Source organism: Danio rerio, chromosome 11, assembly GCF_052040795.2.
Source record: "Danio rerio strain M-AB ecotype USA chromosome 11, GRCz13ab, whole genome shotgun sequence".
Lineage (NCBI taxonomy): Eukaryota > Metazoa > Chordata > Actinopteri > Cypriniformes > Danionidae > Danio > Danio rerio.
Window position 1 is genome coordinate 31981611 of NC_141031.1, and position 13390 is coordinate 31995000.

Here is a 13390-nt window from a genome sequence, read left to right on the forward strand (position 1 = left end):
CCTCAGCTTTTATTGTTCTGATTTACAAGGAAGGAATTGCTACATGGTCATGAGGTAAACTTGTAAATCGAGTCGACTGCAGTCACAACGATTTGGTACGGTCAATTTAGCAAACTTTCAGTGGCAGTTCACACATGCAAAAATGTCATTGCCAATAGGGGTGAGATGTATAAAACATGTATATAAGCAAAGTGTACTCATGCCCTCATGTGAAAGTCCTGATTGTGTGAATTCCTATGGGACTGGCTAAAATGTGTCTGTTAATATACTAGGTCAATGGTGCATCTGACTGCATTATTTTTTTAGAAACAGACTGTGTTATTTCAAGACATTAGTTCAGTTTTCATCTCCATTTTCCTTCATCCACACTTATAGGGAGCAGCAGTGTTTTTAAAATGAAAATAGCCTCTTTAGCATTTTCAAAGCATTGAAAACTCTGAGGTAGTGTGGACAGAAGGTCTAACCGTACCAAAAGTTGTGTTTTAAAAAAACTAAAATGAATTAGTGTAAACGGGGCCTTAATACTGAGGTGGCCACATATCGGTCACTATTTCCAGTAAGCATCTAAATACACTTATAGCAAGTAAAACGGCATTCACACCCCCTTTTACGTGTGAGTTTTAAATACTCCAGTCGACCCTCCTGCGTGAATTTTTTTGTGACCATTGCTTAGAATCTATTTCATTCTAAAGTTCCCAAGCATCAAGTTTATCACGTGACCCACCAGCTCCAATGACCTATGTATTATCATATTGTTTCTTATTAGCCCTTTCTGCGAATATTGACAAATATTCTTATTAAATTGCTAAATTTCTGATACTTTGATTCTAAAATATGTGATAAAAGATAAATTTGACCTTTTAAACAGCTTAATAATGATCATATTATTTGTTAAATGACAGGTAATGGGCACACCATTGTTGCTAGAAGGGATACAGCTGTTATCAGAAGTTAACGACAGGTATTTATATAATTTATTAAATTTCCCATTGATTTATTAGTGTCTACCACTACCTGTATAACAAGCCATTACAATAATATAAAATATTATTTGTTGTACAGGGTTGCAAAAAACATGCAACATTGAAGTGAGCATCCTCAGCTGTATCCCGTCTAGACTTCACCCTCTCTTGCAGTGCGGTCAAGTCCAGATGGGATACAGCTGAATATAGTCATGTCAATATATCATAATTTTTGTGAAACTGTACAACAAATGGGCAACGTGGTGGCGCAGTAGGTAGTGCTGTCACCTCACAGCAAAAAGGTGACTGGTTCGAGCCTTGGCTGGGTCAGTTTTCATTTCTGTGTGGAGTTTGCGTATTCTCCCTGTGTTCGCTTGGGTTTCCTCCGGGTGCTCCGGTTTCTCCAACAAATCCAAAGACATGCACTATAGGTGAATTGGGTAGGCTATAATTGTCCATAGTGTATGTTTGTGAATGAGAGTGTATGGGTGTTTTCCAGTGATGAGTTGCAGCTGGAAGGGCATTCGCTGTGTAAAACATATGCTGGATAAGTTGGTGATTCATTCCGCTCTGGCGACCCCAGATTAATAAAGAGACTAAGCCAAAAGCAAAATGAAAGAATGAATGAATGAATGAATAAATTAATGAATGTACAACAAATATAATTTTTACAATACCGTAAGGGTTGGGTTTAGGGTTGAGGCAGCAGTAGAGGCTAATAAGTTCATGCGTAATTTAATAAATATAAATACAGATACAGTGTGAGAACCTCTTTATGTGTCCCAACGTGTGCTATCAGATTTGAACTTTAGAAGTTGATGACATGCGTTCTGAACATTCTAATCACACTGGTGTGATCGTAAGTTTCAGGGAACAGCCAAGGCTGATCACACCCGTGTGATCTTATGCATGAAATGGTTAAATAAATATCATAATGCTGGAATTATTTTTTTATGTTGAGGTAAAATATGAAAAGTCTGCAACTATATCCACTATAAATAGCATCTACAAACACATATTACAAATAAAATGTTGTCCTTACATATAGTGTAAATACAATACACCACTATTTGCATGTAGTATAAATAGTATAATTTGAAGAAAATTCATCTTTTTCACTTAGTATAAACTGTATCTCAGAATATCTACAGTGAATTGCACAAACTGTCATGGTATACAGCTCAAAATATACACACTAGAAAGACTTCAGATTTCCAATGTCTCTGCGCTTTCTCTCTGATTGATGTAAAGGTTAAACTTGTCTTTGCACTTGTTTAAAATAGAGTTGCATATATATTTAAAACCCTTCACCTATGCACTCATTGCCACTGGCATCTGTTTTTTTTTTCTTTTTTTCTTTTTTTTTTTTGTCATATTCAGTAGACTTGATTTCTTTTCAAACGGTGTAACAAAGTTACTGGTTCACTGCTGACACACTATAGACAAGCAAACAGTACACTAAGTTCAGAAGCAATTCAAAGTCCATGCTATAGTCATGTTTGCTTAGAAATATTGGGCTTCATGATAATGCTGTGCACATTTTTGCACAGTGTATGCATATCAAATACATACAAATTGAAGTGATTCATCAAGTTTTTTTGTTTTTGTTTGTTATTATACCTGTTAAAGTGTTTTTTTTTTTTTGGCTGGAGCCTAATATTGTGATAACAACATAAACCGGGATATGAGCATCAACAATTAATTGCAACAAGAAAAATTGATGTTGTCATAAGCTTACAGTGCAGACATCCCCAAGCATCACTCTGTTTGTTATCTCTGCAGCACCACGGTTGAAATACTTTCCGTTTTGTACATCGATAGTAATCCAGCAGCCTCAATCGTTTTGGGTCAGAGGAACAAGGTAGCATGCAACATAGTGTGGAATACACATCTTAAAAAACAGGTGACAAGACAGCCAAACTCGCACAGGCTCTGTTGCTTATCCCGTCGACACACATCATTGTACAACACTTTGCCATGAGTCCCAATGAGGCAGATTTACAGCTGTAGAGGAGATGCTTCCCCCTCCAGCTGCTGGGCCAGCACGGCTCCGTGGGGAAAGGGATACAATGTAATCAGTGGAACAAAACAGAGCACTGCCCTTAACTGGGGAGGATCAACCGAAAAGCAGCAGGGACCCACTCACCTACCACTAGCTCAAATCTCCTCTCTGATGGGCGCATCCAGAGAAATCTCACAGGATAAAAGAGATGTTTGATTCCGGAGATAAAACCCAAGAAGGCAGAACTAAAGGAAGGCTCAGGGTTACATGGAGGCCCATGGGGTAGATCCCCGGGTACGACTCCTCAATATTTGAGACAGCCGAAGAAGATTATGAGCATGTCAGCGGTATTTACTCATCCGGTGTGGTATAAAACTCAGAGGGGGAAAAAGAAAAGCGAACAACAGACCCCAGAGGAGACACCCTGGCCGTATGGATTGCTGCTCCTCGCTAGGATTATTGATCTTCGCAGACAAGCTAATTTGTCTGTCAGTGTTGGCCAAGTGCCCGTGAAACAATGTCTGTTCTTGTCCATTTGCTAAAGTCTAGTGTGAAAGCAAATCAGCATGAGAAGCGCTTGATGATCCTACCTGAGTGGACAAACTGGAGCCGTTGACTACAGTAACTGTGTTAGCACAGCTAGCCCAGACCGAGTTCTCCAAAGCCAGCAGAGTCCTGATGGGATGTGAACCAATTGTTACTTTTCTAGAGGTGTCTTGGTTCCAAAGTCCCCCTAAGAATCAGAAGAAACACAAAAATATGCATTAAGTCCATCATAAGAAACTATTTTGAACTATATATAGCATATAAAATGCTTTACCCAAGAACTGAGTCTTTTCTTTTGTCATTTCCTCCATATTTTCATTTCTGAACACATTTAACTACGTTTTGCAGTTGAAATGGACAAATGCAGCTAATGCTAATATCCATAGATATTTATATAAGATGTCACCTACGCTATCATTGTCTATTCAAAGGAATGCATCAATAGAGCCACCCTTTTAGTACATGGAAGCACTCCTTTGAAATGAATGTGAGACCAAGGTGTAGTGGAGAACTGGCCATTCGGAGCCATTGATATGTAAACATTTATACATTCACACAGTTTTCCCAGTGGTCAGTATGCAAATATTTGTTTAAATTACAAAAATTTTTTGCTTGTGTGCCTAGAAATATATTATCCTCCATGTCTGTTAAATTCAATCTTATCCATGTCCTAAAACACACCCCCTCTCCTGCTTTCATTTCTAATGCTAACGAAGTGAGTGATTCGTTTAAGAATGAATCTCCGTTATGTATGACTCGTGTGAACCATTGACATCCCTGCATCTCAATGTGCATAATATTCACCTTTCAGTATATACCTAAATGGTATATAACCTTTGTAATATCCAATAATTTAAGGTGGAACGTATGCACATTGAGGCGCAGGTATTATATTATCAGGCACCTTATACTGTAAGCTACTTCAAAAACGAGCCCTTACTTCACTTAGCTGACAATAATACAAGTTTCTGGCACCGCAGCATCTTGTAGTCTTATTTAAATTGCATTGACTATTATCATCAATACCATTACTTGTTTAGCACAAAAGTTTGTAACATACAAACAAAATCTTACCTATGAAATGCTACGTCTTTATGCTTCGTTTTCTTTGTTTACTCGTTACTACACCTGTATGCAGCGCTAAAGTCCACCATCTTCAGAATGGATTTAGTCTTGACTATTGTGATTCAATGACATTTGTGCTGGGAGTACTGTACAAATGTGGCGGTGGTATTGACGTATGCTCAGGGTCCGTATGCAATATCCAACTCAGTGTAGCCCAATTACACACATTTTACCAACAATTGTTTTTAACATTAAACTTACACATATAAAATGATAATGAGTAAAAAAATAAAGATGTTTACTGTGCAGTGTATTCATTTTTTAGACAAAAATAATCTAATTTTAGTAGGTTTAAGATAGCGAGGATGCTAGAGATTGTGCAATGCCATTTAGGTGATCCAAGACCTATAAAGAGATGATGCCAACCACCGAGGACCTTAAGGACAACTCATACGAAGAGATGATGCCAACCATAAAGGACTTAGAGGTCTCTACAATCCCGAACCAGACCGTATCCTGAGCAGATGTTGTTGTGGTCATGGAGGTGTGGAGAGCATGAGACTGATTCCTGAAAGACTACAGTGACAGACGAGTCTCCGCATTGGTCCTGTGGACCAGTTTGTACACCTGCCGGTACCTACTCACACCTGCAGCTTCTCCCCGATGGATGTCCAGCGTTCTCCAGTGTTCGGTTCCTAGACTGCAGCTCTGCACGAGAAGTTTGGCCAGAGGAGAAATGGTTGTACCCAGCTGAGCCTGGTTTCCCTCAAGGTTTTTTTTTTGTCCTTCACTTTTATCAGTTGGTGAAGTTTGTTCCTTGCCACTGTCGCCATTGGCCTGCTTGGTTGGGATTTGTAGAGCTGCACATTAATAGATTTGCTCTTCAGTGTTTTGGACTTTCAGCAGTGAAAATTAACCCACACTGAACTGAATTAAACTGAACTTCAACTCTGAAAACTGAACTGACACAGTTTCTTTTCACCAGAACCCCTTTTTTTAAGCTGCTTTGACACAATCTGCATTGTAAAAGCGATAGGAAATAAAGATGAATTGAAAAAAAAAATTTAAAAGAAAGCCTCGTTTAATGGAAAAACCCACACACTATAATTTACAATATTTTAATTGCAACTGTAATGAAATTAATTGCAAAATGCAACAAATATTAACATTCTCCTCATCACATAGATAATGGATCAAATATAGCATACAAGTGGATATAATTATAACTATTGATCCTAAAAATATACAGTAGTTATGTTGGGAAAACATCCCAAAATGTTTCATCCTGCATATCTGAAAGTTTTACTGCACAGTAAACAGAAAATGAGGTAAAGGCACATGGTAGCAAATACCACAAAGCCTGCGAAATACCTTGCTTCAAGGCAAAATCGCTAATCCTATCTAGTAGAACATTTCACATACGGCCAAAGATAGTCAATGCTTGTAAATTTGCATGTTATTTCCCTTCAAAATGAATGCTTCAAATAGCACAGCTACAGAAATGTGCTGCATGCTAATTCCACAGCTTTTGCCCTAAGCAAGTCACTTAAAGTAAATTGGTTTCATTAATACTCGAGAGTAAATCCTTGTGTTTGCAAGACAAATATGTATAACTGGTAGTGGAACTGTATAATTTGTGACTACGCCTTAAAAACATACAGCTTGAACAAGCAGCGCACAGCGTATTTGTGGACTGCGTCTCTCCCTCAAAACTAGCGCTTTTTATGCTAATGCGCTAAAAGTGCCATGTTAATAACTGTGGCGTGTTGTGTAATCCAATTTATACATTTCTCTCCAGTGTGCTCACAATACACCAGACTTTTTCCAGAGTTTTAATCACAGGGTTTGTGCCGTAGCCACCATGGACACCATTATGGGATGCATTACATAAGCCTTTTCTGCGTCTTTTTCGCCCCCATCACAGTGTGTTAATGAAACAAAATTAGAGAGGGAAGCGCAGCGAGCCATTTAATTAACATTTCGAGTTGTTTATTTCTGCCTTTGAAACCAGAATAGCTTTACAATGACTTCCGACTTCCTCAGGTTAATTGCATGGCATATTCAAAATGTCAGTCTTCCCACTTTTTTTGCGTGCATATGCTTTGAAAACATCCCCTCAGCCACTCGGTTCCCCTCATCCTCAAATGAAGGCTGCCTCAGATTTGTCCCTTTCAAAGGCAAGGACCTTCAGGGCCGGAGAGGACTTATCTGGACACTCAAAGCATCTGCAGATGCAGTCTTTGCTTTATTGCTTGAAAAGTAATAAAGTAGAGGGTGGTGGAAGCCGTTTCTTCAGATGAGTGCTTATTGCTTCTGGGTGTAATATATTTACGCATTTTCTTTGTACAGTTAGACACCTCATTATTATTCTTAAAAATACTGCGTACTGTTCATTAAACGACCCTACCTTATTATATCAAGAAAAATAAATGGAATGAACAAAAAAATCTACCCCACCCCAAGCAATTTCTACTTGCTCATATGTTTGAAAAAGCTTTCTGATTAATCTCATATTTCAAGTGTTTTTATTATAATGTTAACTCTTCGATGTATCTCTCAATGGAATCATTTGTATTTTTTGGCTAAACGGCTCGGCATAACTGAGTACACCCAATTTTAGGCGTTACAATATCTTTTTGTTTTGTACGATATATTGCACCAAAAAATATAGCTATAAATAATATTAATGTCAGTTTAAGTCAATTTTATGCCACTCATTATGTAATGCCAGAATAACAATATACACTCTTCCGAAGAACACATTATATTTTATTCTTAAGAATATTTCATTTAATTTTATAAAAAATAAATAAATAAATAAATATATATATATATATATATATATATATATATATATATATATATATATATATATATATATATATATATATATATATATATATATATATATATATATATAATAAAAAGTGCAAGGTAAAAACTAACAGAGGCTGTGATATATGCTGCCAGATCTAATTTCAGTTGTCAGGCACCCACGTGAAAACAATGCCTCCAATGTGATAATGTGCCTCCAATAGAGAAAGAGATGTTGCAAAATCAGCTAAGATGTTGCTAGAATTGTTTTTTACGTATGGCCGATATATATTGCATCACCAAAAATGATTGAGGTCAAGTCCATGTGTTGTGCGATAAGTCGATATATAGATTACTGTGACAAGTCTATCTGTTTTGAAAATGAATATTTGTATCCATTTCTTAGTGAATATAGGCAATGTATTTTGGTACATTTAAACAAAACAGATTTATAAAACAGATATATTTAATAAAATAATATTTTAGTCACCAAACATATTTAGAAATTGAAAGATAATACAATTAAATTCAAGCAAAATATTCCAAAATAAATGATGACATACAAAATTTCAAGTACATTTTTTTTGATTGTCTTGATTTTTCCTCTTTTTTTATTTGTATTTACAGTTTTTTCCAACTGTTTTCACACATTTTCAAAACAGTGTCCCCTTTTTTCAAAACTCAACACACAATTCCCAAAACTGCACACACAAAATGCAAAATGTTTCACATTTCCTTCAAAATGTAACACTGCGTTTAAAAAGCCATAAACACTCGTCAGAATGAAGCACTTGCATCAAATGGAAAACACGTCTTTCATAATATAACACTTTTAGATACAGCATGCCAACACTGTTGTTCTAAATCTAAAGCTCTTTGCTCTTTATAGGCTGATTTCGGTACAGTGTACCACAGTGGCAGTAATCTATTGAGAGGGGGAACAGAAACACTGTAAACACCAATGACATGAAGAAACAGAAGATAATCATTATGCCAAACAGTATTGGTGTATATAGCATACAAAAAAAGATTTACATATTGTTTGTAAAAAAATTTAAGCAAAAGTATATGCTTTATAATACAGTGTAGAACACAATTGTGTGTGTGGGAACGTCATGCGGGCACAGGGTTGCCCATCATACATTTTACAGCTCTGGGCTCAAAAGAATTTTTCTATTTTTTTATAGAAATTTAGGATTTAGAAAAGGTGAATATGCGGTAGGTACATAACCACAAATTGTGGATGGTTGACAAACCAGTTTTTATTGGACCAGTACAGAACGGTGTCAAATCACCTTTGGCCTATACTAGAGTAAAGCAGTGATTGGTGAGTGAGTGTGTGTGATCCGGTGGATAAGTGTTGCATTTTGATTGGTTGTGTATGGAAAAGGAAAGCAAGTGGCTTCCTGTTAGAGTTTAGTGTTTTAAGTGAAGAATTGTGTTTAGAGTTTTGAAAAAAGTGTTTATGCAAATGAAAAATGAGTTCAGGGCTGAGAAACAGCTTCTTGGTTTTGGAAATTCGCTGCATAGTTTTGCATTTTGAGACGTTTCAATAATCATGTGACAAGAAATGATTTGGTGTGTTATTAGTTAGAAAACCTGTAAGATTTTTCTGTTATTGTAAGTTATTTCAAGTCTTCACACTTTTTGGTAATAAGCTAGTTTGGCATGCTGTCTTGGGAGAGAGCCCTCAGCTCATGAGATCCTCGAGCCCGGGGCTCCATCCCATTTGCAGGGTGAGAGTGCAAATGGGTGTCTATTATTTAATTTATCTTGTACTATATTAGTTAAATGTTTAGTTTATGTCTAGTGTGTGTCATATTTTTGTTTTAAATTGCACATTGGAGTATGGGAGAAACGCAATTTCAGTCTGCTGTGTAATGTACTGTTGCATGGTTTGATTGACAATAAAAGTGACTTGACTTGAATTGAGAGGTGGAGTTTGTGCTCAGGTAGATCTCAAGAACCCCACTCCCTTCTGCTGCTTAAGGATTACTACGAGGGTGTGTTGCAGGTGAAGTTTGACTATGGTGCTGATTTACTTTAGTCAGTTTACTTTTGTCTCATGTTTTGGACTGTGGGAGGAAACCAGAGGAGCCGGGGAAAACCGGGGAGAACATGAACTCCACACAGAAATGCAGACTGTCCGGGTAGAGACCCGAACCAGAGGCATTCTTGCTGTGAGGCCACAGTGCTAGCCACTGGGCTGCCGTGCTGCCCTATTGAGGAAAAACAGGAGGAGAGAGGGTGGAAAGGGGGATTCTACAAGACAAAGATGACTAAAGGTAAGATGATTGGTTATTTATACTGAGTTAGGAATCGTTTGATTGGTGGTTCATACATTAGCTTGACTCAGGGCCAGCACATGATCCTCTCGAAATTATTTTCTAAATAAACTTCACTTTGATAAGCTCCAGATTTGGCTTCACAACTAACTAATCTAATGTATATGCACAAATATAATATTGCATAGCTTCCTATTAAAAATATGAATTTAAAATAGAGATTTGTGAGGGGTGTACTTATATATGCTAAGCACTGTACAGTAAATGTAAAAAACCTATATACTTCCCAGGGAATGTATCTGCTTGCAATTCATTTCTTTCCACTACATGAATAGTAATATTCAATCGCCACACTGCACATCAACATAATTAATCTTACTTTCCACTTCAGTGGAGGTAATTCCTTGTTGACAGCCAGGTAAGTAGTGCATTGTGATAAACCCATTGTGCCAGGGTTGTCTGGCTCTCACCACCCCCAACGTACACATAGACACACGACTCTGTCTCTTGCTATCTATCTTGTCTCCAAATCCAAGAGTTCTGCATGCTGCCCGTCTCGTGTTGTCATTAGCCCACACTTACTTACTGCAAATGAATAAGGCGCAAGCTCGGGCAGAGGACAGACTTGCGAAATCATAAATTGCTTTCAAGGTAATCCCGAATCCATTGGCTTTCCATCTAACTAATACATACCCAGAACAATCTTATCGTTCCTGTCTCATCTCTGAATGCATGACAGAACTAATATCTTTCACATACTCACTGAGGCATTCAGCTAACAGAGGAGGGCCCGAAAAAAAAAAAAACATCCTTGAATGTTTGAATGGAAGGTTGATGAAAGAGCAAATTGAACACGGGGACAATCAGATTCATTTGTACTATTAATTTGATTTGATTACCCTTTCACTCTATTGAGTCCCTTTCATTTGGGGACATACTAATAATTACCCCTCTTAATTATCCCACCCATTTAGTGTTTAATCCCATTAGTGAGAAAAAGAAGGGAAAACATACTGAATGTAACTGTCCGTTTCTGTGCTAATGTGATAAAGAGAGAAAAAAACAAGCCTAATAGGATAGAAATAACATAGACATTTAAATCCAAAGTGATTACCCAAAATCCTAAACAAACGTCAGCAATATATGCAGAATGAGCTTTGTTTTGCATTATGCATACAAGCAAAAGAGAAATAACTGTATACATCCTCACGCTTTAATTAAATTCGGATTACAAATTAAGTTTTTGTTTACATAAAAGTCATATTTACCAGTGGGAATAATTTAAATACAAAATATAAAGGAGTATGACCCAGCCTGATCTCTTGAGGAAATGTACTGTAACTATTTTGCATACTAGCAGAAAAGAGGCTAATTTGTACAAACTCATGTATGTATGTTTTTTTAAAGGAGACATGCTCACACCCCTGAACCCAACTGTCATTGGGGATGAGCCAGTCATACTCGTATGAATGTGTTAATACAAATTTATACAATTTAGCCACTAAATAAAAAGTTACATGTATTAAAATGTTATTAAATTCTAAATTTACACACCAAACGTGGCACAGACAGTTTGATGGTCAAAGATGTCCTAAATGCACATAAATTACAACTGTATACTCTAATGAGGCATATTTTATGGAGCCAGATCAATCTCAATACTAATACATTTACAAAATAATATTCATAAATGCACAGCACAATTCACATTCACAGAATTTGTAAATTCGAAACAAAAATTCATGAATACAACAAACGATTCATGAATTTACAAGTAAAAATCTGAAATATTTACACCAAATGAATTGGATTTGTGTTGCTAAATTTATGAACTGGATTTGTGTATTTTTTAATCGTGTTTTGAATTTATGAACTGGATTTGTGCAATTTTGAATTATATTTTGAATTAACAAACTAGATTTGTGTAATTATGAATTCTGTTTTGAATTTACAAACTGGATTTGTGTAATTATTAATCATGTTTTGAATTCACAAATTTAATTTATGTAGTTTTCAATTGATTTTTGAAATGTTTAACAGAATTTCTGTAGTTTTAAATCATGTTTTGAATGTATAAACTGAATTTGTGTAGTTTAGAATCGATATTTGAATTTATGAACTGAATTTGAGTAGTTTTAGATCATGTGTTGATTTTATGAACTGAATGTGTAGTTTAGAATCGAATTTAGAATTTATTAACTGAATTTTGTAGTTTTGAATCCTGTTTTGAACTTATGAACTGAATTTGTGTAGTTTTAAATCATGTTTTGAACTTATAAACTGAATTTGTGTAGTTTAGAATCGATATTTAAATTTATGAACTGAATTTGTGTAGTTTTGAATAAAGTTTAAAATCTCAGAACTGGATTTGTGTATTTTAAACCTATAAAGCTTTAAATAATCTAGCTCCTGTTTATCTAACCAACCTTCTGTCTCGCTACAATCCAACTCGCTCTTTAAGTTCTCAAAACTCAGGACTTCTGGTAGTACCTAGAATAGCAAAGTCGAGTTAAGGCGGTCGAGCCTTCTCATTTATGGCTCCTAAACTCTGGAATAGCTTTCCTGATAATGTCCGAGGCTCAGACACACTCTCGCAGTTCAACACTAGATTAAAGACCTATTTTTTAGTAAAGCATACACTCAGTCCATCACTTGATATGATACATGATGTGCCCCACACAGGTTTCCTCACCTCATTTATATGCACTATGAACAGCAGCTACGCTAATTTTTCTCTTTATTCTCTATTTCCACCTGGGGATACTCATACCGAGACGCACAGACCCCGCGACGCCACTGATTTGATCCAAGACCAGCGCGAGATGATCACAAGGTTTCCATATCCTGGACCAGGCCGTATCCTGAGCAGCTACTGTGGTGGACATGAATGAGTGGAGAGCATGAGACCAGGGTCTGACGAGTCTTCGCTGATGTCCAGCTTCCCACCTCCAGCACATGGACTGCAGCTCTGCATAAAAACTTGGCCAGTGGAGAAATTATCATGCCCATCTGAGCCTGGGTCTCACGAGAATCGAGAGAACCTTCGCATCGATGGATTGCTCTTCAGTGTTTGGACTCTCAGTAGTGATTTTTAAACCACACTGAACTGAACTAAACTGAACTGAACTTAAACTTTGAAAAATTATCTACACTGTTTCAATGTACTATGATCTTTTATGTGAAGCTGCTTTGACACAATCTACATTGTAAAAGCGCTATAAAAATAAAGGTGAATTGAATTGAGTTGAATATTTTTGAGTCGTGCTTTAAATTTTTGAACTGGATTTGTATATTTTTGAATCAGGATTTTTTTTTTACTGGATTTGAGTATTTAAGAATTGTATTTTGTAAATGTGAATTGTGCTGTGCATGTGTGGATTATATTTTTTAGTTTTATTTTTAAGACTGACCTGGCTTGATATAATTTGGCTGACTTTGATGCAAAATATTTACCCTGGATTTTAAGTAGGCAAAGATCAACCTTAACTTTGCCTCAATTTTTTCAGTTCAAGTTTTTTATTCTACATTTATTCCCAACTTGAATGCATGACAACCAACTCGAAGGTAAGAATTAGATGCATTTGAAAGCAGAATGATAGCACTGTAGGATACGAAAGAGATGATAGCAAGCTCTACAAAACATAATGAGACATCAAGTATAATGTAACACATACCTCTGTGATGTCTCTCATACACCATGAGCTTTCCATCCCGCA

At 36.5% G+C, this 13390-nt stretch overlaps 1 protein-coding gene and 1 long non-coding RNA gene across 2 annotated transcripts in view; one reads left to right on the forward strand and one right to left on the reverse strand.

Moving 5' to 3' along the window:
* arhgef10la (Rho guanine nucleotide exchange factor 10 like a) overlaps window positions 1-13390 on the reverse strand; it is a 236506-nt gene that overhangs the window by 28788 nt on the left and 194328 nt on the right. The window contains exons 24-25 of the mRNA XM_087273828.1: window positions 13349-13390; window positions 3555-3697 (exon numbers count right to left, since the gene is read on the reverse strand). The exon at window positions 13349-13390 is cut by the window's right edge and continues 116 nt beyond it. Coding sequence (XP_087129954.1) covers window positions 3555-3697; window positions 13349-13390 — 185 coding nt within the window. The remainder of the gene's footprint in view (window positions 1-3554; window positions 3698-13348) is intronic.
* Window positions 8003-12920, forward strand: LOC147834842 (uncharacterized). The gene is made up of 2 exons (XR_015502718.1): window positions 8003-9131; window positions 9323-12920. It is a non-coding gene; the product is annotated as an uncharacterized LOC147834842 (long non-coding RNA).